At 36.7% G+C, this 26,872-nt stretch overlaps 3 protein-coding genes across 3 annotated transcripts; all 3 read left to right on the top strand.

Annotated features, from left to right (window-relative positions):
* The first annotated feature begins 721 nt into the window (after window positions 1–721).
* LOC117627634 (probable inactive receptor kinase At4g23740) lies at window positions 722–4,893 on the top strand. Its single transcript, XM_034359796.1, has 4 exons — window positions 722–947; window positions 1,077–1,169; window positions 1,565–2,903; window positions 4,034–4,893. Exons 3-4 carry the CDS (start codon window positions 1,589–1,591, stop codon window positions 4,687–4,689), a joined length of 1,971 nt encoding a protein of 656 aa, XP_034215687.1. The 5' UTR covers window positions 722–947; window positions 1,077–1,169; window positions 1,565–1,588; the 3' UTR covers window positions 4,690–4,893.
* A 1,966-nt stretch (window positions 4,894–6,859) lies between these two features.
* On the top strand, window positions 6,860–10,344 carry LOC117627635 (ubiquitin-conjugating enzyme E2 10). The gene is made up of 5 exons (XM_034359797.1): window positions 6,860–6,971; window positions 7,113–7,185; window positions 8,774–8,901; window positions 9,341–9,445; window positions 10,004–10,344. The coding sequence occupies exons 2-5, from the start codon at window positions 7,116–7,118 to the stop codon at window positions 10,145–10,147; spliced, it is 447 nt and encodes a 148-aa protein (XP_034215688.1). The 5' UTR covers window positions 6,860–6,971; window positions 7,113–7,115; the 3' UTR covers window positions 10,148–10,344.
* An 8,952-nt stretch (window positions 10,345–19,296) lies between these two features.
* On the top strand, window positions 19,297–21,117 carry LOC117627856 (ethylene-responsive transcription factor CRF2-like). The gene has a single exon (XM_034360122.1). The coding sequence runs from the start codon at window positions 19,884–19,886 to the stop codon at window positions 20,883–20,885; it is 1,002 nt and encodes a 333-aa protein (XP_034216013.1). The 5' UTR covers window positions 19,297–19,883; the 3' UTR covers window positions 20,886–21,117.
* The last annotated feature ends 5,755 nt before the right edge of the window (window positions 21,118–26,872 follow it).

Genomic DNA, 26,872 nt, shown 5'->3' on the forward strand with positions numbered 1-26,872 from the left:
GCGCATCAGATTATCTTAATTTTGATGTTAGACCCCTTTGTTATTGTAATGACTTTTTGTGGCTAGTTTGTATTAGCCATTTGTAGAGAGTGACTTTTTTAACTAAATTATGAATGCAATCCTAAAATTTCTCAATAACAAAAAAATTATTAATTTAATTAGAATAGTTCAACTTCGAGTCACCAAACATTGGATTTTTTAGGTAACAAAAATAATATAGAGATTACTATGTAAACAAAATGTTATGCCTTATTTGGATAGGATAAAGTGGTTAACAGCCCAGAATTTTTTATATTAAAAAAAACAGAGATGAAAATAAAGAGTTACCACAGTAAATATTATCTCTCAGTCACTGTAAAACAAAAAGTAAAATTATCTCTGGTCAGATTTTGAAAACCAAAAGAAGTCAAAGAAATGCCGTCATGCAATCGAACGGGCTCTAAGCACCCACGCAAAACTCGGAGCCCGAATCGGCGGCGAAGATTAACCGAAGACCTCCTCTCGTCGTCGTTATCGTTAAACGACAGCACGGGGACGAGAGCACGTTGGTTCATATTCATCAAGAAATTAATTTCGCGCGGGTCCACATATCAGAAGACCACGTCACTATCGCAACCCTACCCACAATAACGGCGTTCCGTCCACCTAGTCACGAACTCATGATCCACTCGCTCCCACTACCGATGACCTTATAATTACTCGCCTTCACTTCCCCCAACCTCCTCTTCATCCCCGGAAGCCCTTCGAAACTGCCAACTTAAGTTGCTGTTTTTCTGTTCTTATTATTTTATTATTATTATTTTTTTTTTGGTGAAAGAAAGAAAGAAAGAAGAAGAAAAGAAAAAGTAAATTTTTGGTCCATTGGGCAACAGTTTTTCTTTGTTTGCAGGTTCATTCATCTTGGATGCTATTTTAGCAGCACCATCAGTTGAGAGTCATCATAACATGTACGTTTCCACTGCTCTCTCTCTCTCTCTCTCTCTCTCTCTCTCTCTCTCTCTCTCATACTCTGCTGTTCCACATTTTACTTTGTGTTCTGAACGAGTGAATTATTTTTTAAATTGTTTTGGTCTCAGAGGCAGAGTTGCACTAATTTTGGACTTGGGTTCACTCTAAAACTCGAGGACTTTGTTGGTTCAGATCTGAAACTGAAAGGAAATGGTGGGCAGGTGAGTTGAGCTTCTGGGTACTTTGGTTTTCATTTTTACTTGTTTGTTGAAATGTTTTCCCATGTATAAATTTTGGGTTTCTGCTATTTTTGAAATTTGAACGGCAAAGTTGAAAGAAACAAAGTTACAAAGAACAAAGAACAAAAAGAAAGCTCGGTTTCTGGTGGTACATACTTTGCTTTTGCATAATAAAATAAGTTCCTTTTTGACTATAAACACGATATTCAAAGCCTGCAAGTTTCCATTTTTTATAGCAGAAATTTCTCAGAGTCACCTCTACTTTTTCTCGACAATAGTCTTGGAATCTGATTTTTTTTCCTTTCTCTTTTCGCTTTACATTCTGTCTTTTGTATTTTTAACTTAATTTTTTTCTATATTTGTTTGTGCATCTTCAGCCAAAACCCTGAAGGGCCAGAACCATGAAAAGAGAGAAACTTTGCAGAAACAGCTCGTTCTCTGCTTGTAGTGTTGGGGATTTTGGTAAGGTGAGAGTGAGGGAAATGGCAGGTCGTTGCATTCTGTATTGGATTTTCTTGCTGGGTTTGGTTTTCTTGCAAGGAAATGCAGACCCAGTTGAAGATAAGCAAGCATTGCTTGATTTTGTGAACAATCTCCCTCACTCCCGCTCTCTTAATTGGAATGAGAGCTCTCCTGTGTGTGACCACTGGACTGGAGTGACTTGTAGTGAGGATAAGTCTTATGTGATAGCCGTCCGATTGCCCGGCATTGGATTTACTGGCCAGATACCACCTTACACGCTTAGCCGCCTCTCAAGGCTGCAAATTTTGAGTCTTAGATCCAATGTGATAAGTGGGCAGTTCCCTTCTGATTTCTTCAACCTCAAAAACTTGTCGTTCCTCTATCTCCAATTCAATAACTTCTCTGGGCCATTGCCCGGGGACTTCTCAGTTTGGAAGAACCTCACCATTGTCAATTTGTCTAACAATCACTTCAATGGGAGCATTCCTTATTCGCTTTCCAATTTGACTCAGCTTTCAGGCTTGAATCTTGCTAACAATTCCCTTTCTGGTGAAATTCCTGATCTCGAATCAAGCAAGTTGCAGCAGCTAAACTTATCTAACAACAATCTCAATGGTAGTGTTCCCAAATCACTTCAGAGGTTTCCAAGGTCAGTTTTCGTGGGTAACAACATTTCTTTTGCTAGTTTCCCACCCAGTCTTCCTCCTGTTCTTCCACCCGCCCCTAAACCATATCCGAAATCTAAGAATGGTGGGAAGCTTGGTGAGACAGCATTATTAGGAATTATAGTTGCTGGTGCTGTTTTGGGCATTGTGGCGTTTGCATTTCTAATACTTGTTTTCTGCTCAAGAAGAAAAAAGGAAGATGGGCTTTCTGGAAAGTTGCACAAGGGAGAAATGTCACCGGAAAAAGTGATCTCAAGGAGTCAAGATGCGAATAATAAACTGGTTTTCTTTGAGGGCTGTCATTACGCATTTGATCTGGAGGATTTATTGAGGGCTTCTGCTGAGGTACTTGGAAAAGGGACATTTGGTACAGCATATAAGGCAATATTAGAAGATGCAACCGTTGTGGTGGTGAAGAGGTTGAAGGATGTAAATGTTGGGAAGCGGGACTTCGAGCAACATATGGAGATTGCTGGCAACATTAGGCATGAAAATGTGGTTGAACTGAAGGCATATTATTATTCCAAAGATGAGAAGCTAATGGTATATGATTACTACAACCAGGGGAGCGTCTCTGCTTTGTTACATGGTATGTTACTATCTTCCATCCTTGATGAAATGTTAACTTGATAACTTTAATTTTCTCTATTTTGAAAATTGTTGAATGCAAATAGCTGATTGTTGTACTTCTTATTTTGGAAATTAATAACCTTTAGATCCTGTACATCATAGAAGTTGTCTGTTTATAAGTAGTCATCTGTAGCTAAAATTGTTTGAGTATTTTTCACTTCAATCATTCTGAATAATTTGTTGGAACTGCACTACTAAGTATATGATAGATGCCAGTTGGAACAAGTCCGAAACATAGTGGAATACTATTGGTCTGTACTGCAGTCCTTGTTTTGAGATGATCCTGGGTCTGTCAAAATGTTAGAATGTGTCTTGGCCTGCTGGATGTAGCATATGGTCAACACTTGTGAAAATATTATGCTGCTAAATTATGTAGATTCGGATAATTCACTTTACTCTGTCATGTGTAGCAATTCTACTGTGCCAATAGCTTAGAACTGTTTAATACTTGAATTTTTGAGTTTTAGAAGCTACTGTTGATTATGACAATAAAACTATAGTGACTGCTTATGAGTCCAGTGGTAATTGATGCATTAAAATACTAACTAGCAAGTACCAACAGGCCTTGGCATCCATACTAATGTTATGTTGCCTTGTACCTTCGTGAGGCTTTCTTTGACCAAGTCCATGCTATCAATATAAAATGATCTGTTGAACATTGGGGAGTAAATATCTTCAAAGAAAAGCCTATTAGTGTAAATGATATTTATCTGGTTCTTCCATTCTAGGGTCGTTTGTTTGTAAACCATGTGGTGCATCGGACATATTAACTCCCAAAGGTAGAGATATGCGAATGTTGTATTTAGGGAATCATGTGTCATTCTTTGGTGCACTGTTAGTTTTATCTTGATCAAGGAACCTTCAAACCCCCAAAGTTTCTATGTTCAAAAAACATCTGTTGTAAGCTGGTAACTGGGAGGAACTCAGTTTTATTGAAGAAAATCTTTTGTATTTGTCGGATTTGACATCTTTCGGAATGACAATATTTGGTTGGTGTCATGCTTGGGAATTCTAACTCCATTGTGCATGTTGCACTGCCACCCACTGTAGAGATTAATATATATCTTGCATTGCTCTTTTGATTTTCAGGTAGAAGAGGAGAGGACAGAGTCCCTTTAGATTGGGATACCCGACTGAAAATAGCTATTGGAGCAGCAAAAGGAATTGCTCATATACATACAGAGAACGGTGGGAAGCTTGTCCATGGAAACGTCAAAGCCTCAAACATCTTTGTAAACTCGCAACAGTATGGTTGTGTTTCTGATGTTGGCTTGGCAACTATAATGAGCTCACTGGCTCCCCCAATCTCCCGTGCTGCTGGTTACCGAGCCCCAGAAGTGACAGACACCAGGAAAGCAGGACAAGCAGCTGATGTCTACAGTTTTGGGGTTGTGTTACTGGAACTCCTCACTGGAAAATCCCCTATCCATACTACTGCTGGTGATGAGATTGTCCACTTGGTCAGATGGGTGCATTCAGTTGTCCGAGAGGAGTGGACAGCAGAAGTGTTTGACATAGAGCTCATGAGGTATCTAAATATAGAGGAAGAAATGGTAGAGATGTTACAGATTGCCATGTCTTGTGTGGTAAGGATGCCTGATCAAAGACCTAAAATGCTGGATGTAGTGAAGATGATAGAAAGTGTCCGCCGGAATGATAATGAGAATCGACCATCGTCTGGAAACAGATCTGAAAGCTCAACACCACCACCAGTGGTTGGAACAGAACATCCAACATCACAATGAATGAACCATTTGCTATTTTTCCCATCTAGTGATGTATTTCATTTCATCTCAAAATGTCGTTTTGCTCCAGTGAATGAACAAATTTTTTTCAATTTTTTTTTCCTTCTACTTTATCCCATTTAGGAAGAGCTAGGTCATGCATCAATGTAGTAGTGACTTTAATTCTGGAAATGGCATTTCAAATATGCTTTTTGGCACTTGAAACTCTCTCTCTCTCTCTCTCTCTCTCTCTCTCTCTCTCACACACACACACACACACACACGCATATAAAAAGGAGAAGGCAAAAAACATATTTTGCTTGAATGGATGCATAGGCATAATCATGCCAAAGATGCTATACATATCTTTGTGTCATAAAAACTGACAGCAAGAATAACTTCCTGCTGGGCTCTGCATGGGTCCTACTATGTTTTCCTGAAGGATGCAATGCAACTGTTTGTACAACGGTTTTTCACAAAATATGTCTTTCAAATTGATTATTACATTCTTCCACTCCAGTTAATATATAGAAGGGTGTTTTTGTAAAAACTCTTTTTTTTTCTTTTTTTTTTTTTTCTTAAATCTCAATCATCACTTGGTTTTCCCAAAGCAACTCACAGCGGAGCTACAAGCATAGATTGGACATTTATTTGGTCATATTCTGCTAGTGCACGTGAAGTCTTCAGAGCTGTTTGATGCTGGCAAAAAGCTCATCAGAATGTGAAAGATACTGGAGGGAAAAATCAAACACACCAACAAAATCTAAAGGTTGTGTTTGCTTTTGCTCAACATTTCAAAGCAGTGTCCATAATCTACATGTAAAAAGATACATTTCGAATTAGGGTTTTGCTCAAGTTTAGTCGAAAGAAAGAAAAAAAACCGCTTCGTTTCTTGGTTTCCATTTACAAAATACCTTTTTGGGAAAATTTATTCGAGGGTATGTTTGGATAGAAACAATGAATTTTGATTTGGGAGATTCACTATTATACCCAATATGAGGGCCCAAATTATAAAAATACCCTATATGAAATGGACTTTAGAAACATACCCAAAGTTTATTTACAACATAATAAAAAGGCTTTTAACTTCTTATAAATTACAAAACTGCCATCAATTTCTTAAAACAAGCCCAACCCCAAAATCTCATAAAAATACTCAAAACACTCAATAGGGTATCAAAGTAATTTAATAATTAATATTAAATTCAATAAGGCCAGTTGTCAATTTTTGGTTTTTTTTTTTTGGGTTTGTTTATAGAAATTCAATTGTGTAAGATTTATTTATAATATTAGTGCTAAGAATGGGTATATCACTAAATATCTCTTTTATACGAGGGTATGTTTGGATAGAAACAATGAATTTTGATGTTGATAATATGGTTACATTGGTTAGAAAAATGTTGAGAGAGATGCTGGATACAATGTGTTTGAAAATATTTGGTACAATGTTGTACTATTATGACCTTGAAAATGATTATAGATTCATTCAATTCTTTTTCATGCTAAGATTATAATGAAGAAAATCTAACTATAAAGATAAATTTTCATAGATTTGAAATCTAACATTCCAAATGGAGTCTTGCAAGAATATTGGGAATAAACAAAAATATATATAGGTGGTTTTGATGTGGTCAAATTTTGGGTTGTAATCGAGATTTGTCATGTCACTGTCATGACTAACTTACCTAAGATATATTTGCAATACGAATTATTTCCTAATCAATTTCTAAGATGCATCTTATCCTTTGACTAGAATTTAAGACTAGAGTTTACTTATTTTTAAGACTAAATCAATTGCCTAGCCGTCCTTATTGAAAAAATAACTTGATTTTCTAACGGTGTCCTCATATTGGCCTTAACGCGTAGAAAAATTTAGGTGATCATTTTTACCATATTATAATGTGAGTGCTACACATTAAATTATTAATCTTTAGTAACAAAATCATCTTACATTTTAACTATGATTACCTAAAACTAAATACAATAACACATGTTTTTAACAAATGATAAGATTTTTTATTTTCTATTGTCACAAGGGACAAGATTCGAACACATAAATCACTCCTTTTTCTTTTTTTCTCCATTGTACCATGGTCTATAGAATGGCACACTTTGATTGGACGGATGTGTGGAGCAAAATTACAGTCTTGTCCCCTCCTCTTTCCCTAGGTATAATATATAAACTCATTTTGAGTGGTTGTTCAAGAGCTACCACCTTCTCAATAAACGCAAAAGATTAAAAAGATAAAAAAAAAACATAAAATCTAAATCAATAATAAAGCAGGAGGGTCTCTCAGGTCAAGGTACTCTCTCCACCATCTCTCTGCTACTTGCACACAAGAAATGAAATTTGGGTTTTCTTTGTTGTGTCTGTAAATTTGTTAGATTGAGGTCAGGTTCATCTAGGGTTTGGTTTGGTTTGGTTTGTTTGTTGGCTTGTGAAGGTGATGGCGTCGAAACGGATCCTGAAGGAGCTGAAGGACCTCCAGAAAGATCCTCCTACTTCATGCAGCGCTGGTATTTTCCATTTCCAAACCCGATCCGTTTCCTCTTCTTTTTCATTTTAATTCTGCTCAAGTTTTAATTTTGTGTTTTTGGGTAAGAATTATGTAGAAGTTTGTTGATTGCATCCTCTTTTGAGATTTTGGCTCATGTGTACCATCTGATTTGAGCTTCCATCTATGCTTATTTTTAGAAATTTGCTATTTTTTATTAACCCAGACCAGGAAATCTGTGCAAAGCTGCAGTCTTGCACCGATTTGGTGGTCAAATCAATTTTGTATTATTGTTCTCATGCCAAATTATGTGTTTGTCTCATAATCAAATGGAATTGCATTATTTTTAAGTTGGTCAACTGAATTTCATCGTTAAGAACCATCAGAGAATATGAAAGAAAATAGTGAATGATATGGGATACTGAAGGTGCTATTGTGTGGCAGTTGTTACCCATACCCATTTCCTTGCCCTAATTAAATGGCAATAGACCTCCTACCTAGCATCTTGGGTATAAATGGGTAATTACCCTTTTAACTCCTTGTTAAATGGTCTGGGTTGTGGGGACCTGTAATGACCCACTGAATCCTCAGAAAGAAAAGCTTTTAATTTTAAGCCTGGTTATCTGTATTTCCGCAGTGGTTGGGACTGATTTTTGTCATTCTGAGTCTTGTATGATTTTGAGGGCTGAGTAGACATTAAAGGTGTTAAAGAGGGAGGTTCGGGCAGTCAAAGAAGTTGGCTGGTAATTTGAAGTTGGAACAATGTTATCCTTTGGTACAGCTGTTGTATTGTTTTAAATGTTGTGGTGGGAAGACTCATTCTTGTCTGCCAGGGTGGGTGGTTGAGTATTGTTTCGGGGTTTCTTTCTTGACGCTTACGTCAATAGATTCTCTGAAATAGCATTGCTTTGCAAGTGAAGGATCAAATGCTTTCTCTTTCTTATTTTAATATATTTCCCCTTTGGAGCACTGTCTACACCATTGAGTGAATTATAGTATCTTGAGCTGGATATTTCCATAATGGACCTACGCCTACCCACCCTTAAAATTGGATTAGATGGCCATAGGCATTAGATATGTGGCAAATAAATGGTAGTTCTTAGTCTATCTAGTTTATGACGCACCCTAAACTGACTCATTTGCCACCTTTGGTGCCATAAATGCTATATTATTTTGCTGTTAATTTGAAGATTACCATTACTTTGTCTTATATATGGATATCTTATAAATGATACACATTTGTTTTTGAGTTTTGAATAACTCAACTGTGGTTGGAATCTTTTTGTCATCATCATCACACCACCCTGTATTTTAATACCCTTAATGGCTGCAAAAGTTCATTCTTTTGGGAGAATATGAAGTCACTCATTTATAGCCACAGCAGTCTATCTACTGTGTGGAATAAATCTATGTGCAAGTGCAACCCTTCAAATCTTTTAGGCAATTGGAACTCTTTTGTATCAAATTTTCTCAATGAATTGGTAACTTTTGGCTGCTTTTTCTTTTCAGGAGAAATTTACACAATGAAACTATTCTGATAAATGACTCTAACGTCATTCTTCTCAGCAGATATTCAATTTGATTGTCTTTACTCTAATGTATATCTTTAGGGCCAGTTGCAGAAGACATGTTCCACTGGCAGGCGACAATAATGGGTCCTGCTGACAGTCCATATGCAGGTGGAGTGTTCCTTGTCACTATACATTTTCCTCCAGACTATCCTTTTAAACCACCCAAGGTACTTGCTAGCTTTCTATAAATTTCACATCAAATTGGTCTTCTGTTGCATGGAAGTTCCTTTTTTTATTGCTTTCATGAGAGAGAGAGAGAGAGAGAGAGAGAGAGAGAGAGAGAGAGAGAGAATCTGGCGCATATTGTCTTGTGGCCTATCACACCTATGTTTGATGTCAAATGTATTTTCAGACTCCCGAGGGAGTTGATAACATTGTGATAGTAGAAATTGACAATTATAACTTATTTAGCAATGAAGTAAGATGGTGTTCCTGAAGTTTAAAAAATCCCAAATTTTAACAAATGACTAGGAAATACTGAACTTTTGCGCATTATTTGTTTTCAAGATCATTTCCATTTAAAATTGGCACGACAAACTGAAGATTTTGTTGTCCAACTTTTCATTCGTTCATTACTTTTTGCTACTTATATGATCTTTTGTGCAGGTTGCATTCAGGACAAAGGTGTTTCACCCTAATATCAACAGCAATGGGAGCATTTGCCTTGACATTTTGAAAGAACAGTGGAGCCCTGCCCTGACAATATCCAAGGTAAATGCTTAATTCCTAAACAGGAATATTTTGTTCATAAATTTTGAGCGTTCTGTAGAAACTTGTTTCCCCTATTGGGATTCTACATATGATTCCATTTTATGTCTATAATTTCAGATGCGTCAATACAGGAAATGCTAATCAATAGGGCTGAAACTCAGTTTTTTACATACGGAAATTGCAATTGTATTACTCTGAAGTTTTACAAGTTAAGATTTGCACGAAAGATAAAGAGCTCTATGCAATGAAACAGCATACAATCCTTTATTGACAAAATGATTTGCTTTTCTTTATAAAAAGAAAAATAACAAATTATCATCTGTGCTAATTCTTGTGTCCAATAAATTTTCCATAGTGAAGTACTGATTGATCTTGTGGATCCTTTTGCATTTTGCAACTGTTATGATGTTGTATACTGAAAATGAAACATGGTTGAATCAATTGTGCCATATTCATTGAACCTGGTATGATTGGGAACTTTTGGTGCTGTTATGGTTGATGCAATGTTATGTTATTTGTGTTACTGAAGCATGGGAACTGGTTTCACTTTATTTTCAGGTATTGCTTTCAATCTGTTCACTGTTGACAGACCCCAACCCTGATGACCCTTTGGTTCCGGAGATTGCCCATATGTACAAGACTGACAAGAACAAGTATGAGACCACCGCAAGGAGCTGGACTCAGAAGTATGCTATGGGTTAAGTGTGAGCTGCTAGGACACGCAGAGGAGGGCTTTCTGTCCCTGTGGCATTGATCTGGTGAGCAGATGTATGAATGGCGTGATCTGTTCTTCACATAAGTGGACCAATAGGGAGAGTATTCTGCCCTCGGAACGCAATTGCTTTGAATTGTTAATTTGTTATGCAATATTTATATATAAGACATTGAAACCCATCTTATCTCTCTCGTGTCTGAAACCCCCTAACAACCCAAAATAAAATGAAATTTGACCCCACAAAGTCGAGATAGATATGCCATTGAAAACATGTTAAGAGTATGAACCCACATAATAATTGCATCACTTTATGCACATATTAGATAATCCCATGATATCTTGGGGATTTTAGAGAATGGATTGAGTGACCGGCCAGGTTTTTGTAGTTCGTGTTGAGCTGATTCTGTGTAAAAGGTTTGGCCAGGTTAGGTTGTATATCATGTGTATTAAATTTGGTTGAATCTGGCAGTAGTGCAAAAGAATTTTTCATCTGAACCAATAAATTTTTAATTGAACTAAAAAGAAGACATGGAATAAAATTGGGAAGAAAAAGTAGCCCAGTTGTGTGCAGGCATATGGGTCATCACCATTAACATCAAGCTGTCACACTTGTGTCTTGACTCATGGATGGAAAGGAGTTCATTTCCCATCGGGGTAAATGGGTTGGGCCCAAGAAATCTTTTTTGAACTGAGAGGGTGAGTTTTACTTGTGAATTGATGAAGAATTAGAACTAGTGGTATCCTGCAAGAGGCTTGTAGTTAAAGTGGTTATGAATGTGTACCTATATAACATGAGGTCGTAAGTTCGATATTTGATTTTACCTTGTAATTATTTTAGGATTAACTTGGAGGTTTCTACAGACCAAATCATATAAGGAGAACATTTACAAGTCACAACCCTCTTTAGATTTGTTCGGTACTAAAATGAAGTTTCAAGAAATTGGCAGAACACTTGCACGTTTATCTCATAACAGTTGATGGGGTGTGGTGGGTGATGGGTCTTGATATATGATTCATATATATATATATATATATATATATATATATATATGCTGGAAGAAGGAAAAAGCTGTTCAGAAGGGGGTGGCCCACTGGGGTTACTGGGCTTCCATTTAAGTTTCCTGGATCCTGCAAAAATCTAAGAAAAAGAAGTGAGGAGGAGGAGGAGGCCTAAGCCTAACAATGACAGGAGCAAAAATCCAAGTGACAGTACAAGTAGAATGGTAAAATCTTCTTTATGAAGCAAAAAAACACCCAAAAAAGAGTCAAAATCATGTTAATTAATGATCCAAAATCTAACCTTAGCTCCCCCACACCCTTTTTTTTTCTCCCTGTGGTCAGCATCAGAAACAAGTGGATGAATAAAACATCAGTCAAATTGTAAAATTTTTGTCAGTACATTATCAACATGTTGCATATCAATATTTGGATATCAAACCCCACACAAACAGAAGATGACAATTCTGTCATTTGGGAACAAATGTAGGCCACAATCCTAGGGCATAGTCCTACGAACAGGACCTAACCCTTACCCTTGTTTTTTGACCTTAGTCTTTTTCTCATTTTCAACGTGGTAAATATAAATTACCAACAGAAAACTGAAATCATGGTCTTTTAGGGCATGCCCTACAAGTTGGTTCTATAGGGTTAGAGCCTAGGGCCAAGGGCCCTAGAGAGAGAGAGAGAGAGAGAGAGAGATACTTGTTCTCCTCACGTCTCGCTTTCTTTACTCAGATAGTGGTGGTGGTGTTGTTTTCTGTGTGTGTAGCCTTGGCCTTTAGGTAGGCTTTTTTCACCTCTTGTGTCGTTGAAAAGCCATTTTATGCTCCCACATGAGCCTTTATTTTAAATCAAAAGATATAATTTTTGCTTTATTGTTATTAGGTTCGAATTAATTGATTCAAAGTCAAAACATTAGAGACAGCTTTGAAGAACATCGGCCCATCTATCTAGGGGAACCTCTTTGGGGGGTGCCAGTTCTCACCAGAATAAAGAACTTCTTCATGCGAATGTGAGCTAGGGTAGTCCATCTGCTTTCTTGTACTTAAGATTGAATTTCCTTTTTTATAAATTATATTTATTTAGAATAATTTATACTATCGTTTATATGAAAAAAAAAATTTTAAAAAAAACTTATTCCTATGACACAAAACATACCAGTTGTGTTCTTAAAATTGTCATGCATGTTCTTATTTACATCATATGTTTAAACAAGAATTAACTTCATTAATTTTTGAATTGATAATCTGACAACATTGTCTACATAAACCATACGAACTCAAGAAACTACTTGCCGGAAACTATGGAGTCAATAACCATGGCCTGTTAACCCTTGTAATTTAATAAGGTTTTGTTCCCCATGAAAACATAAAACAAAAAGCAAAATGAAGCTTAGTTAGTTGTATCTTAGTGGCACAGAGATATCATGTTTTTCTATGTCTAAAACACCATTGTATTTGGAGTAGTTAATTCGAATTGCACGTGGAAAGCTTAATGCAGAAAAGGAAAAAAAATTCCAAATTAATGAATTATCCCCCGGCAAATGGGTCGTGCTTAGGAGTTGGAAAGGACCCTGGCCCCAGAAAATCAGGCCCCTAATTCTTACTTTAATCACAATTAGTTTTCTACTTTTAAAATTAAAATAAAATTATTAGTGTACTTTGGAGGGCTTATTATTGTCTCTACTGAGGACAAGAGTGACTATTACAAGCTGCTGACCCCCACTCAAATATATGTGATGTGGCCATTGTCGAGCTTGGCCTCCATTTCTTTAGAAACTCTTAGCAGTTTCTGAAGTGGGCTTCAACCAAAGTTTGGTTAAAATAATGTTGAGATGTTAATGGCTCTTTTAATCATTTGTTGATTGGAGTCTAATCATTTAATCATGTCGTAATGTTGATTGTTCATTCGATCGTTAATCGCTTTTGAATCCCAAATTAATCATGTATGCTTTGAGACAACACCAAAAGCCAATTAGTATGATATCCCTTAAATTTTGCGCCACATTGCAATCACATTATTATTCTTTATCGAGCTTTGTTTTGAAATATCGTTGCATATTCGTTTATGAGAATAAATTTTAGTAGATACTTTTCTGTCATATGTGACAGAATGAATGATATATATCATCTAGTTAAAATTTATAACGTGTTATAAGTTTTTGTTCACAAAACGGTAGATGCAATGCATTAAAGAGGCTTCATTATTGTGTTTGAAATCATGGACCAAACATGTCGTGTATTATATAAACATGCCCAATAATCAAAATAGAAAATAATCATTGTTGCCTTATCGCTTGAAATAATACCCTTTTTATGCATAAAGTGACGGTCGGATTAATAAAGAAAATGGGTGGTCCAAAAGTGAAGTTTGGTGAGTCTTTGAACCTAACCCATAGAAAGAAACACATTAAACGTTTCAAGCGTGATTTTGTTCCCAAATGTTGGCTGTCTTCTCAACCCTTAAACCCTCAATTTCAGGGTTTCAAAATTCGAATTACTTTTTTTTTTTTTTCATAAAACAACAAATTCATAGTTCCTGCTTTGGAAATTGGAAATTATAAAAATTATAAAACAAAAAACAATCAGGGAAGCCACGTCACGATCACATGTCAAAAGTTGAAGTTCTGATATCAGTTTGAAACGGTGAGCTATCAGCAGAGGCCATTAAATACTTGCCGGTAATTCACATGGCAAAAGTCTTATTTTATTTTCTGAAAAGAAACTAAATCTTACTTTTTGGTTAAATTAAATACAAATATGAAAAATACCCAAGTGAAACTCCAATTTCTTCATGAGATTATTAAACTCTTTGGTGAGTTGGTTGTGAATTAGGTGTTTGTTTGTAGTCTAATCTTTACTTGCAAGAGTTTAAAAGTTGTAATTGTATTGGTAGTTTTAGACACTGCAGTTCATGTCTAACTTGTTCATACTTACAGGTTTTATACCAAAAAATTTCTTTGGCCTTATGAGGCTATTAGTGGAGATACACATTGTGCGTTTGATATTACTATTGTCTTTTTTATGTATCTGGATTAACCATGCGTGGTTACTATGTTTCTATCTTTATATTCCTTTATGGGTATTTATACTGGCCCTTGTGGCTTATGGTCTTTGTGCTTAACTTATGAATACAATTATCCTTTTTCTCTTCTTCTTTTTTTTTTTAAAAAAAAAACCCCTCATAAACAAACACATAATCCACAATATATGAATTTAAAGCTAATTAATTTTGTATATATGGAAGTAGAAGAAAATGATCGGATGTAGATGACAATAAAAAAAGCTTAGGAGAGTACAATTCATCCAATGTTTCATGAAGTTAATATGGTAGCTGGCAAAAAAGGAACAAACCTTTGTACCCTATTAATTTGTAATTACGAAAACAAAATTTTCTCTTTGGGACTTGGGAGACTTGGGAGACTTTGGGAGACTTGGGAGTTGGGAGGAGGAGGAGGAGAGAGTTGGATCTTTCTCTCATGTTTCATACACACCATGATTGTCGAATAATCATAACTCAAACTCAAGACAAGTTCATCTAGGTTTGAGTGATAATTAATTGACTTGTATAAGAACATAGGGATACGGTTAATTCGCAATAGACCAAATAAACCAATAATTAATCCCACTTAAACCCATAAAACAACAATTAATTATTACTTGGAGTTCTCTCTATTTTTGTGGCTCAAAAGAATGCACATCTAGGAGACGATGCTAATTGACTTCTTTCTAACATAAGGTTAGAAACCCGCACAAATTGCAAATAAGAAAATGTTTGAGAGTTAGTGGTTTGAGAAAGCCAAACATTTAATTAAACATTAATATTATCATTTGTTATATATGTAGCTCACAGACTCAGACACATGATGTATTTGTCGAATCCCATGTAGTCTTTGCTAATTGTTTGTTATCTATGGTTTCATACGGCTACTAATTAAGCATGGCAGATTTCAAGAAAGCCACTACGTTGAGTTTTGTTTTTTGTTTTTATTATTTTTTAGAATCCAAATGCTAAAGAAAATGCCCATTTTCTTCTTATGCATCCATTGGATCTCAAACACACAAGTTCCAAAATATATATAGAAGGCACAAATAAGGCTGGTATAAGTTAGTTGTAATTGTATTTGTAATTTTGGACGCTGTATTTCATGTTTGATTTGTTCAGGCGTGTGATTGTTGTGTTGAAATGTATTTGGTGTTTTAAGGATGTTAGTGGAGATACAAGATGTGTGATGTGCGCTAGTGTATTCTTCTCTATATGGATTAACACTTACGGTTTATGTGCATCCATCTTTGTATTAACCTTTTATGAGTATTTAGTCTTTGTGCCCAATTATTGAATACAATTATCACTATTTTTATAATATAAAAAAAGCTGATATGAGTTTTGATTTTTATTTAGCATGTTCCTAAGTTCAAGATATTAAGGGTTTCACTTTCTCTTTACTCTCATAAACACAAATATAGATCTTTTCTTTTTACATGGATTTGATTTGGTTATCTGTATTATAATTTTTACAAAAAATTTGTGTCTATATTGTTGAGACAAAGTTTGTGATTGTTTTGCTTAGGTAGCTAAATTCCCAATGTTGTTGGCATTCTTTATTTTATGTGCATTCCAATTTTGCCCATATTCAATTATAAATAGTCATTAGCACCCACTAATTTTGTTTTTTGTTAATGATTGTACCAATTAACGTTGCCATCCATCATAATTGCAAGAGAGTAGTACATCAATACAATTGTAAAGCACTAGCAGCTGAGAAATAATCCAAATTTGGTTATGCATCAAAGCGGCAAATCATTGCAAATTGTCGAACTCACATTCCATTCTCATGTTAAAATAAATGTATTGACAATAGCCTAGCAGGGTTGTGAAGGCCCCAACTACCAAATTATTGTTGACATCTAACAAAGAAACCGAGACGAAATTAAGATTTAACGTGTTAAATTTACGTACATAATTATTGTCACATTATAAATCGTAAGTAATAATTATATAATATGATCAACGAACTATCATATTTTAAATGAATAATACTAACACTATATGTTAAATCATCAACATAAAAGCTTTTGTACAATTTATCAAGTCGTAAGGATATCTAATAAATCTCCCTATCTTAACTTTTTAGCCAATTTGAGAAGGTTGTTGACAAACATTGTTTATCAACTAGCTGCTCAAAGAGTTCCTCATTTTGGATTTGGAGAATACTATTTTTGACTTTTCAAAATAAAGAGTGAGAAAAAAGAGTGCAGCTACGTAGAGTTCTTAGAATTTATACGAGATTGGCTGAAATAGAGAAAATTGTTTGAATACTTGGAAAGTGATTATCCAAGATAGTTTTCTAATTAATTCTGCTAGAACTATAGTTAAAATCTAGATAGAAGAACACAAACAACACAAAAAGAAAAAAACAAATGCTAAAGAGTTGAAAACAAAAACAAAAACTCAATTAGAAGAAAGACAGCCATATTTGCGTTCTGATACCGAGTATCAATCAGCATGGGAACCCTCACTGTAGTGTGACCAAAATAATTAAAAAGAAATTAAAATAATATCAAGTGCTTTTAAATCAAGTGGACAATTTTACGAAAGAAACAAGCAGGACGGCTTTGGTTGTCTGACACGTTGTTCGAGGACTGGTTAGGCAACGCTCCCCACAGTCAGCATTGCAGTCAACCAACTTTAAAAGATGGGCTGCCTGGCCCATGCTCTCCTTCTTCTTTTCAGCCCAGTTGTGTGGTAGGTTAAATTACTGTTCTACCCTTGTATCCCCGAGTAATGTTTCATGTATCATATTTACCGTACTTATTTTTCAAATAAGTATTTTAGTTGGTCCACCTCTTTGAAATTATTTTGAAAAATATTTTGTACTAGGTAAACCGCACCGAACTTTGATACAAAAATGTTGAACTAGCGCATTCAATGATGTTATTTGAACATGACACACTTGTTGTGATGGGTCTTTCAGTTGTTTTCTTTTGTGTGTGTTTATTTTAAGCAAAGTTTTTGACATAGCGAAGGCATTTTATGCCCTACATTCTCAATTGAAGGTAATGCGGCTACAAAAAGTGAGGAGAAATAGTAAAGTAAATAATGGATGAGGAAACCATATGTGATTATTTTGGAAGGGGAAGGGGATTATCAATCATTTTCTTCGTTAAGTGGGAGAGGTGAGATGCATGTAGAATACGAGGAACCAAATTGTCACGAGTCTGACAGGTTTCATAAATATGTATGGTGTTAATAATGGCCTAACTTCTGATAGAAAATGACACTACTTGTTTCTTGTAATCACCTAATATTGTCATGTTATAATAAATAAAACTTAAAACATGAACACTACTAACTAGAAAATTAGGTTACGAATGTCAATGTCTACGAAATTTTTTACTCGGTCATTCTTGTATTATTAACCTACTGTCTGAGTGACATCAGTAATTATTTAAAATAGACAACTAAGTAAGAAATTAGAATGTTCCCTTACTCTTTAATTTGCTTACATTGCAGGGCCGGTCCTTCGAAACTTAAATTAGAGCTCTCACATAGTCTAATATGAAAATACTAAAAAAATAAATTATCATAACTTAATATAATAAAATAAATTTTTTTATAACTAAAATTCATCAATTAGTATGTAATAACAATCATAAATCAGATTCATAAATTTTTTTAATATTTTTATTTGATAAAGTTTAATATTAGCATGTTCGGTAAAAAAAATAAAGTACTTTTTTCTTTTTGTTTTTAGGAGAAAGTTTATGGGTATGATATATAATGTTGTTAGTGTAGTTGGATCTTTCCCCTTTTTTTTTTGTACTCGAAATTGGACCTTGTACCAAGGGATGTAAACCAACTCAATCAAATACACTTTTGTGTGAAATTGTTGCACGCTGGAGTATATATAGAGTTTTTATAATATTAATTTATAATATAAAGTAAAAAAATCTCAAAATCTCAAAAATTAGGGACCTTATGTGATGGCGCCACTTGCATCATGCCAGGACTGCCCTGACATTGAATACCACCTCCTCCTCCTATTGCCCTAATCAAACCATGCATACCCGTTTCAAAAGCATATAACGAGTGGAGCAAAAACACCATCTTTATGATCCAACGCCTTACATGTTAAATGCATCATCCTACTAAATTCCTCAATGTGAATTAAATGACCCAAACATTTACTCCCAATAATTAAATATAAAAAAACGAAACGCTTTTGTTTCCCTGAAATGAAATTCTCATCTACTTGGGCACCAAGCAACAAGGATGATGTCGTCCGTACAACAGTCACCGGCTCCCTCCAATCACATCACGAAACGTGTCAACATAACGATTCAAAACCAAAACCGTCTTTCTGGTGGTGAGGTAGACAGAGATAAAAAGGCTGGAGGGCATGGCATTGGCATGCATGGTTGAGGAGATAAAAACACACTTATAAAAAATGGCCTCACAGTCGAGGTTGCCTGCCACGTTACACTTAGCTGTAAAAATATACAAAAAGATAAGGTTAAAATTCAAAATTGAAAAAACGCCAGTTTTGTGATTTTTACTCCCATAATGACGAAAACATCCCGGAGTGCTAATTTCCGTAACGGAAGGTTAAGTAGTAATTATCGTCTACTCAGTGGGTAATTAATGTTATTAATTAATCTTTTCTTCAGTCAAAGTAGAACCCCATGTGTCTTCTCACGTGACCAGAATCCCAAATTCCAAGATTAAATTTTAATTTTTTTCCTGCTGCTGAGTCAGCTCCGGGCCCCACACCTGACCTTTCCCTTTCCTCCCCTCCCATTGGATCTCCATTTCTTACCGGGCCCAACCCGCCACGTGTCACTCGCCCCCCTGCCCGAATTATGCGGCGCCTCGTAAAATATCTCGGAGCCTCGCCGGACTCTCTCCTGGTGGGTCCTGGCTCCACCCCATTCGTGTTTTTAAAAAAAAAAAAAAAAAATTTTAAGCAAAATTCAACCAAAACAAAAATTGTAAATTGTAAATTTTATTTTTGGGAAAAAGAAAAAGATTTTGGAAATTTAAAGATGGCTCTTAAACCGGGTTTGCCGATTACGGCTGTTGGGATCCTATAAAGTAGGTAGTTTTGGTATCCAGCGGAACTGTGCTTCTTTCTCTCTGCGCCTATTATCTCTCTCTACCTCCTCACTCTCACTCCACACTCTCTCTCTAGCTCCCTCATATCTCACTAAACCCACCACCACTCTCAGAGACTCTCTCAGTTTTTGCTTCTTGCTTTTAAAGGCCCGATTCCGATTCCCTTTCCCTTTCCGGTTAAAGCTTTGCTCCACTCACCCCCCCATCCCTCCTTTTGGCTTTCAAAGCTTCGCTTTTTTTTTCCCCTTCAAAAATTTGCCATTCTTTTTCCCGTACCATTTGCCAAGGTCCAGAGCTCCACGCTCGCTCTCTCCACTTTTTTCTTCTTTCGGGCGAAACTTTCCGTGAAATTTCTCGTCCTTTGATGACACTTTTTTAGGTGATTTCTCTCCGTTTCAAGCACAAGCAGCTTCTCTGTCACGCTTCTTCCTTCTCTCTGTGTCTTTCTCTCTTTATTCTCTTCACCTCGTGTGCTCTGCGAGAATCTCCCTTTTTTTTTCCTTTCTCTTCTTCAGCAGCCTCTATTTTTAGCTCCCGTCACTCATCTCGCTTTCAATGCGAATCAGCTGCTGGAAGACTCTCACATTCTAATTTGCTTTGTTACTTGAAACTATGAATCCGGCTGTTAAGTACACGCAGCACCGCAGCCACACGAAGCTGGTGGCGAATTCGGCAGCTGAGTTTGAGTCGGTGAGGCCCAGAGTTGTACGGATATGGGTCACCGACGGAGATGCCACCGACTCATCCAGCGACGACGAACCGGCCGAGTCGTCGTTCTGCGGGCGCCGCCGAGTCAAGAGGTTCATCAACGAGATTACTATCGAGTCCTGCTCCAGAGAGACTGACGCTGTTTGGAGGAGCCGGACGACGAGGACCGGACGGAAGAGAGCCTCCCCGAAGTCCGGAGGGCCGGCGAGTCGTCGTACGTTAAAGGCGGTAGCTGCTGCTCCCGCCGGGAAGAAGTTCCGAGGCGTGAGGCAGAGGCCCTGGGGAAAATGGGCGGCGGAGATTAGAGATCCTCTGCGACGTGTACGGCTCTGGTTAGGCACGTACGACACGGCGGAGGAAGCCGCCATGGTGTACGACAACGCCGCTATTCAGCTGCGTGGGCCTGACGCGCTCACCAACTTCGCTGCTCCTCCGGCGAAGTCCTTGCCAGACGTGAAGCCGGTTATTAGCTCCTGCTACAATTCCGGCGACGAGTCTCACAACAATCTTTGCTCCCCGACCTCCGTGTTGCGGTGTCCATCACCTTCGAACGAAGAAGCCGACTCGCCGAGTTTCAAAGAGGAGGTTCCGGAAATCGCCGAATTCCGAAATGTCCGGGACGACTCTTGTGTATCGGAGAACTTCTCCGAGTTTTCGGAATACACGAGTTTCGAATCGTTTATTCCGGACGACATTTTTGATTTTCAGATACCTGACTTCTTGGAGGAAACGAGTCTACGAGACGTTGGTATTTTGAAGGAAGATTTCGGCGACTTAAGAAATTTGGGCAACATTTTTGTTGATTCGGTTCGGGATTTCGGGTTCGGTTCCACTGCGTGGTGCGTGGATGACCACTTCCAGGACATCGGCGATCTTTTCAGTTCGGATCCTCTGGTTGCGCTTTAGGACGAGTTCGTTTCTGTGACAAATGACAGTTCGAGGTCGTTCCGGTGACAAAGGACAGTTCCCGTTCGTGTTTTGCCTGTTTGACGGCAAGTTTTGTATCGGCGGGAAAGAAAATCGGAATGTGTTTTTTTCTATTTTTAATTTATTTAAATTTAATTTAAATTTTTTTGTTTTTATCAGTTTTGGTTGTAATTGTTTATTTATTAACGTTGAATGAACAAGAGTTTTGCTACGGTACGGTGCTCTGTTCTTTTTGGGTTTATCTTCTAAACCCACGTGCCAACGTTGGCACGTGACTAACATAAAAGGTAAAAATCGATTTATTAATATAAACTTTACCAACCGTCCCCATAATATTTTTGCAAACACATGTGGAGCAGCACACGTGTTGTGTTTATAAATTGAATTGTAAAATTAAAAGGTGATTTTATTTTGAGTCAGGATTATAAGATTGGCCCGAATCTAGTAAAATTCTGACTAGTTCTAGTTCTGGTTGTAAGATATAAATTACAATCAATTTGGTGTTGATTTATTTTATATAGCTAGCAGTGCACTCACTTCAGGTTCACTGAAATGGTGGGGGGCAAATAGGTGAAACTGACAAATGATGCTATTTGTACCTAACGTTTTGAAGTTGGCAAAGATTGCATTGGTTCATTTATTGTAAACTCTCATTAATATCGTTTGGTATAGTTATTTATTCATGTCATTGACTAATAACATATGACAAAATGCTCTTTCTCCGCTACCTAATTTTTTGGCATTACACCTTATGATGTATCACATGATTGTAATTTCTCATTGTTTCTAATTTTAAAGGTATTTGAAGAAATCAAATTATTTTCTTAAACGTTAGCATGTAATTTCAAGTACTAAAGTATCTTGATAAAGCGGATATCATACGCACAAACGCTTTCATAAAGCGGATACCATACGAAAAAACGCAAAAACGAGTCTTTTTTTTTTTTAAAGTACAAGTGCAATATGTACAGGAAACATAATCAAGGTATCATGATTTTGTGTTTGTTTCAGATTCATGGGCAGACTTTTGATGCCCATTTGGTGGAGTAAGATTCTGTAGCGCAATATTCCAACTAAGGATGAAGGATTTAAACCCTTTTTTAGCTCTAAAAAGGGATCTTTGGATAATAAACAAATTACAAATGTAATTATCATTAGTAGATTAAGTAATTGTCTAATCGTGATCAACCCAATAACTACAATAAAATTAAAGGAAAAAAAAGGTGCTCAAAAAATGGGAGGAGAGAGTGGGAAATCCGACTAGGTGTTAATATTCAAATGAGACGTGGCACGTTGTGATGGAATTAGGGATGTGGAAATCCATGCTCATCATAGTGGCAGTGTTATGGCCGTTTTGGCTGGAGGACTTGGTATTTGTATATTACAAATTGTGATCCAGATAGTGGCTTTTCATGCATCTCTTGGGGGGCTTTGGTTTGCACACACGTATATATACATGTATATGTATATATAATTTGATTTGGTACATTACATCATATAGAGTGGCCAATTCGGAGTCCGAGACCAAAAAACAGATTTCTGGTTAATCACGAATTCACAAGTATATCACAAATGATAACATTTTCACTTGACATACTGAAATTCGCCGAAAATAGTAAATCAATATTATCCTCATTTCGGACAAGCTCTCTCACTTGTGTGTTTTGTCTGCTGGTAAAATTTAGAAAGAAAAAAAGAGAGCATCTTCTAGGGGATAGAAAGAAAAAGGAAAAAGAGAGTAAAGGAGCACATAACAGGAAAAGGTCATGTTTGACTATCTAATTCTAAAGCATGAGTTGGGAGCTTCATATACCCATCATAGTTTGACTTTGGAGAGTATCTCAAGATTAAAAATATCTCTTTGTTAATTTTATTTATTATATGATATATGTTAAACGTTGACTATCTGAAATTATTTTTTACATGACATATCATGTTGTTAGACTATTAATCAAAATTGTTCGAAATATAAGTTCGAATTAATAGTCATTGAACTCTTTATATTTACCACAGTTGTTAAAAAACCATACAAATTTTTTTTTTTTTTTTTTTGGGGTGACAAAAGGGAGTGAGGGCTAAATCAATGGTCATGGTTGGATAAAAAGCAATCCAGTGGTCCATGAGATTGTCCAGAATGCCACCATATATTTTGTCACATTTGTGGCTCACAGTACAGACCCAACTGCAGCTAGCAGCAGCTGAAAACTCACTCTGGCTGGCTAACACTAAGATGCCCCAATCCGCAAAAGCCAAAAGTATGCTAGCTCATTCCTCAAACAAGAGCCAAAATATTTATTAAATAGGTTTTGGGCACACTGAAAATAAACCTGAGCACACCCTGCCATCGTTGGCTTGCTTACCTAATTTGACATTGACAAATATACCCTGAGAGACCCAATGTGTCTTTTCCTTTGTTTTCTTTTCACCCTGCCTGCCAATCTGTTTGGATTTTTTTGCATTTCGGAGGCCCTTTTTATTTTATGGGTTTTCTTTTCTAGCTATATATACACAACTTTTGTGACAAATTCTAGGCCTGTTAAATTGCATGAAGGGTATTTATGAAGGAGAGAGTACTGAGGTGTCACTTTCTGGTAGATCATGGACTTTAAGTGTTGCAAATGCAAAGCTTTTGTACTAATGGAGTGAAATAAGATTTTTCTGAGTAGATCTCTATGTCCTATGGCAAGGCTCAGTGGTAGAGCAAGGAATTGATGTTAGAAGAAATCTCTTGTAAAATATAAAAATAAAGAGAATAAAAGCATAAACATTGTAAGTTCTCGAGTTCTCGTAGAACTTCTAGCGCATTATTTTCAGCCTCCTGTTGAGATATTCAAGGACTTATTAGCCCAATTGAAGCCTTAGCTAAGGACAACATAATTCAGTTCCTTCTTATATTTAAACTTGGGTCCCTACAATCATATGCATCTTATGAGTATGAACATTAATTATGCAACTTCTTTGTTTTAACGTAGAACTTGATAACATTAATATTTCACATTATTTAAAATATTATCATTGCTATTGTGTATTTTGAGTTACAGGCACAACTAAGATCAAAACAACAACTAGCGACAAACTAATCGCAGTTGAATCACCCTAGTCTTATAATCATCAACAAAGATGACCTCTAAACCAACATTAGGATCGCCATGAGGATGGCGCTATGGCGCGACTACACACGACACAGTGTCATTCTGCTCTTATTAGGGGTTACCTTGTGCAATTAACTTCTAATTCTGCAAATCCAGCAAACTATAGCTAGCCAGCAGTTGCCTGGTTGAAAAGCTTCTATCTTTGGAGTTCAAAGTTTGCATTTAATAGCTTTACTCACATTGAATTGAGACAAAATCGTACATGTTTCTAGATTTCAAGTTTCAACTACAGTCAGGTACACATTAAAATATAAATGCATGAACCAACCAACCAAACCAAAATCAAAATATCACCCACCATGGTCCATACCAAATTCATTTCATCATCATCCCCTGAACCTGAAAATTTGTACCTCAAACCAAACCATCCTTTTTTTTATTTACAATTTTGTTTTTAATAATTTGGGTTTTCTCCAAAATTTTTAAAATGCCCTTGTGACTTGTTTTTAGGGTCAGCTAGCTACCCCTCACCTCAAGCTTTGTCTGACTCTAGGCTAGGCCGCCTCTGCCCCCTCTGTCTGAACACTCACAAATATAAGGAGAGGTCACAAGACACAAAACACATGCTAAAACTCAGCCCCACACAAAATTAATTTTTCTTCCATGCGTGAGAGAGAGAGAGAGAGAGAGGCACAAATAAATCTTCTTCTTCAAGCATAAAGCTCCAAACTTTTGCAGATTCACTGAGGGCAACCACAGCCCCCTAGAAGATCTTCTTTGTTTCCCACCTCCATACGATCAATCAGGGCCGTACACGTCATGTCAGGCTAACGGTTTTGAGCCATCACCTCGAGCAGCGCAGCGCAAGCGTTGTTGCAACTGGCCTTTTCGCCTTCGCCTTGGGCCCCATTGCCCCTCCTGGTCCCCCTCCAGCTCAGACTTCACTGTGTCTCTGCCCGCTGATTGCGATTGCGGCCCCACCAGCTCTCATTTTGTTGACGTGGCCATGGATTTTCGATGAGAGTAAAGATTTAGATTTTGGGCTCAAGCTTCATGACAAAGGCCCACCAAGTGATGGGCTTTTGTGGCCCATTTGTGATGTGAGGCTAAGATTTGCCATGGCATGGGATGAGATCTGGTAGAGGAGCTTTCTTTTCTCCGCGTCTATAGTTTTATGGGATTTGTGGTTCTAAAATCAAGCCATGCTTTTTGGTCATATTCAAGATCAATACCAAATCCAAAAATATCTCTCCTCTTTTTGTCTTTTGTTAGTTATATGATGGACAAGATGTTTGGATGTTGCAATGGTAAGCAGCCCAAGCATTTTTTGTTTATTTGTTAATTTTTGGGGGACTGCCATGTCATGGTTGCGCTTGTGGGAGCTAACTCCGTGAGTTCGATGCTGGATAGTTCACTCAATTTTTTTTTTCAAAATTAGGGTTCATAGTGTTTTTCTAACTATTCTCTTTAATTAAGGAGGAAGGGGGATTTAAATTTAGGAGCTATGGATCTTTCGACTCCCAATCAAGTCGCCCTACTAGCAAGGGCGAAACTAGAATTTTTTCGAAAGGTGGGCTAGTAAAAATTTGTAGCTTAAAATCTAATGATATTTTTTTAATATAACCACACTAGTTCATAGTCCTATAAACTAATTTCCAATAAGTTTAGCATACAAAAAATACAGATTAAATGCAACGAAAGGGTTAACACAAGAACAATGGGAAAATCGCCAAGAAGACCAGACGTTGGAAAAATAATATTCCCTATTCATAGAAATAGTAGAGAAACTGCCAAGAAGACCACAAAATAAGGACCCCAACCACAAGTAGGAACGATAAATTGATAGGCTATATAGGTTTAATTTTGTTTTTCTTTAAAAACAACATGGGCTACAATAGGATTTTTACAAAATAAAAATCTTCAAAAAGCTACTTGGCCTACAACATAGGGTAGCCTTATAGCTAGTTCTACCCCTGCCTACTAGGTGTTGGCAGTGTTGCTTGTAGGTATGATGTGCCTCTAAATTTGTAACTAATGTGAGAGGGAGGCTGTCCCCCAATCTAAATTTATAGCTTCCCATTCCGTCCAATCTTATAACCAAAAAATATCCACACAATATATGTGCATCGTAGTAATTGCTGAAATTAAAATCTGAGATTCTATTTATGCCAAGTCATGCAATGTGTGTGGAAAATTAGGTGAGATAGCAATTTATGCAATTTATGCCAAACATTTCAGATAAAAAATTAGGTCGGCTCAAATGGGTATCAAGTTGAGAGAGCAATCACCCGACAGCAAAGTGATGATGCAGAATATTGAGTGAGATTTCCTCTGTGGGTCTCCCTTTGGATACGCATCTACATACATGCAGGCATTGATATCTCATGATTTCTGCTGCTTCATGTTCAATGTAAAACCCCACACTCCATCATGCACTTCATGTGCCTTTCTTTATCCAAATGTTTTTTTCTTTTTTAATTCCCTTTTTTTCTTTCATTTTGGACCTCACATATTTTGGTTTATCTGAAATTGGCTGTGTCTTGAAGAGTGCCAGTTCCATGCCCCTGGGCTTTTTTTTTGGGCTCATAGTTGGACTCTACTGGTCTTACACCACTACGGAAGCCCAATTACAAATAATTTTCTTGCCTTTGTAGCTGGACTTGGCAGAAACCATAATTCCAAACCAAAAAATTAAGGGGAAGAAAGAAGAAGAGTAAGTATAAGGATCATGCAATTGTGTTGACCGTTATTTGGTATATTGTAATGAATTTATTAAATTGGATAACAGTCAAACATATTATGTTTTACAACTTTGATCTATTCTAGAAGGGTGAGAGATTCACAAGAACTGGTTTGAACTAAATTTTAATTTAG

Source organism: Prunus dulcis, chromosome 5 (assembly GCF_902201215.1).
Source record: "Prunus dulcis chromosome 5, ALMONDv2, whole genome shotgun sequence".
In the NCBI taxonomy this organism is placed as follows: domain Eukaryota; kingdom Viridiplantae; phylum Streptophyta; class Magnoliopsida; order Rosales; family Rosaceae; genus Prunus; species Prunus dulcis.

Bases quoted from the DNA above. Each gene is read 5' to 3' on its own strand.
- LOC117627856 (XM_034360122.1), top strand. From the start codon at position 19,884: ATGAATCCGGCTGTTAAGTACACGCAGCACCGCAGCCACACGAAGCTG.
- LOC117627635 (XM_034359797.1), top strand. From the start codon at position 7,116: ATGGCGTCGAAACGGATCCTGAAGGAGCTGAAGGACCTCCAGAAAGAT. The intron at 7,186-8,773 runs GTATTTTCCATT...GTATATCTTTAG, and splicing joins TCCTACTTCATGCAGCGCTG to GGCCAGTTGCAGAAGACATG. The intron at 8,902-9,340 runs GTACTTGCTAGC...TCTTTTGTGCAG, and splicing joins ATCCTTTTAAACCACCCAAG to GTTGCATTCAGGACAAAGGT.
- LOC117627634 (XM_034359796.1), top strand. From the start codon at position 1,589: ATGAAAAGAGAGAAACTTTGCAGAAACAGCTCGTTCTCTGCTTGTAGT. The intron at 2,904-4,033 runs GTATGTTACTAT...TTTGATTTTCAG, and splicing joins CGTCTCTGCTTTGTTACATG to GTAGAAGAGGAGAGGACAGA.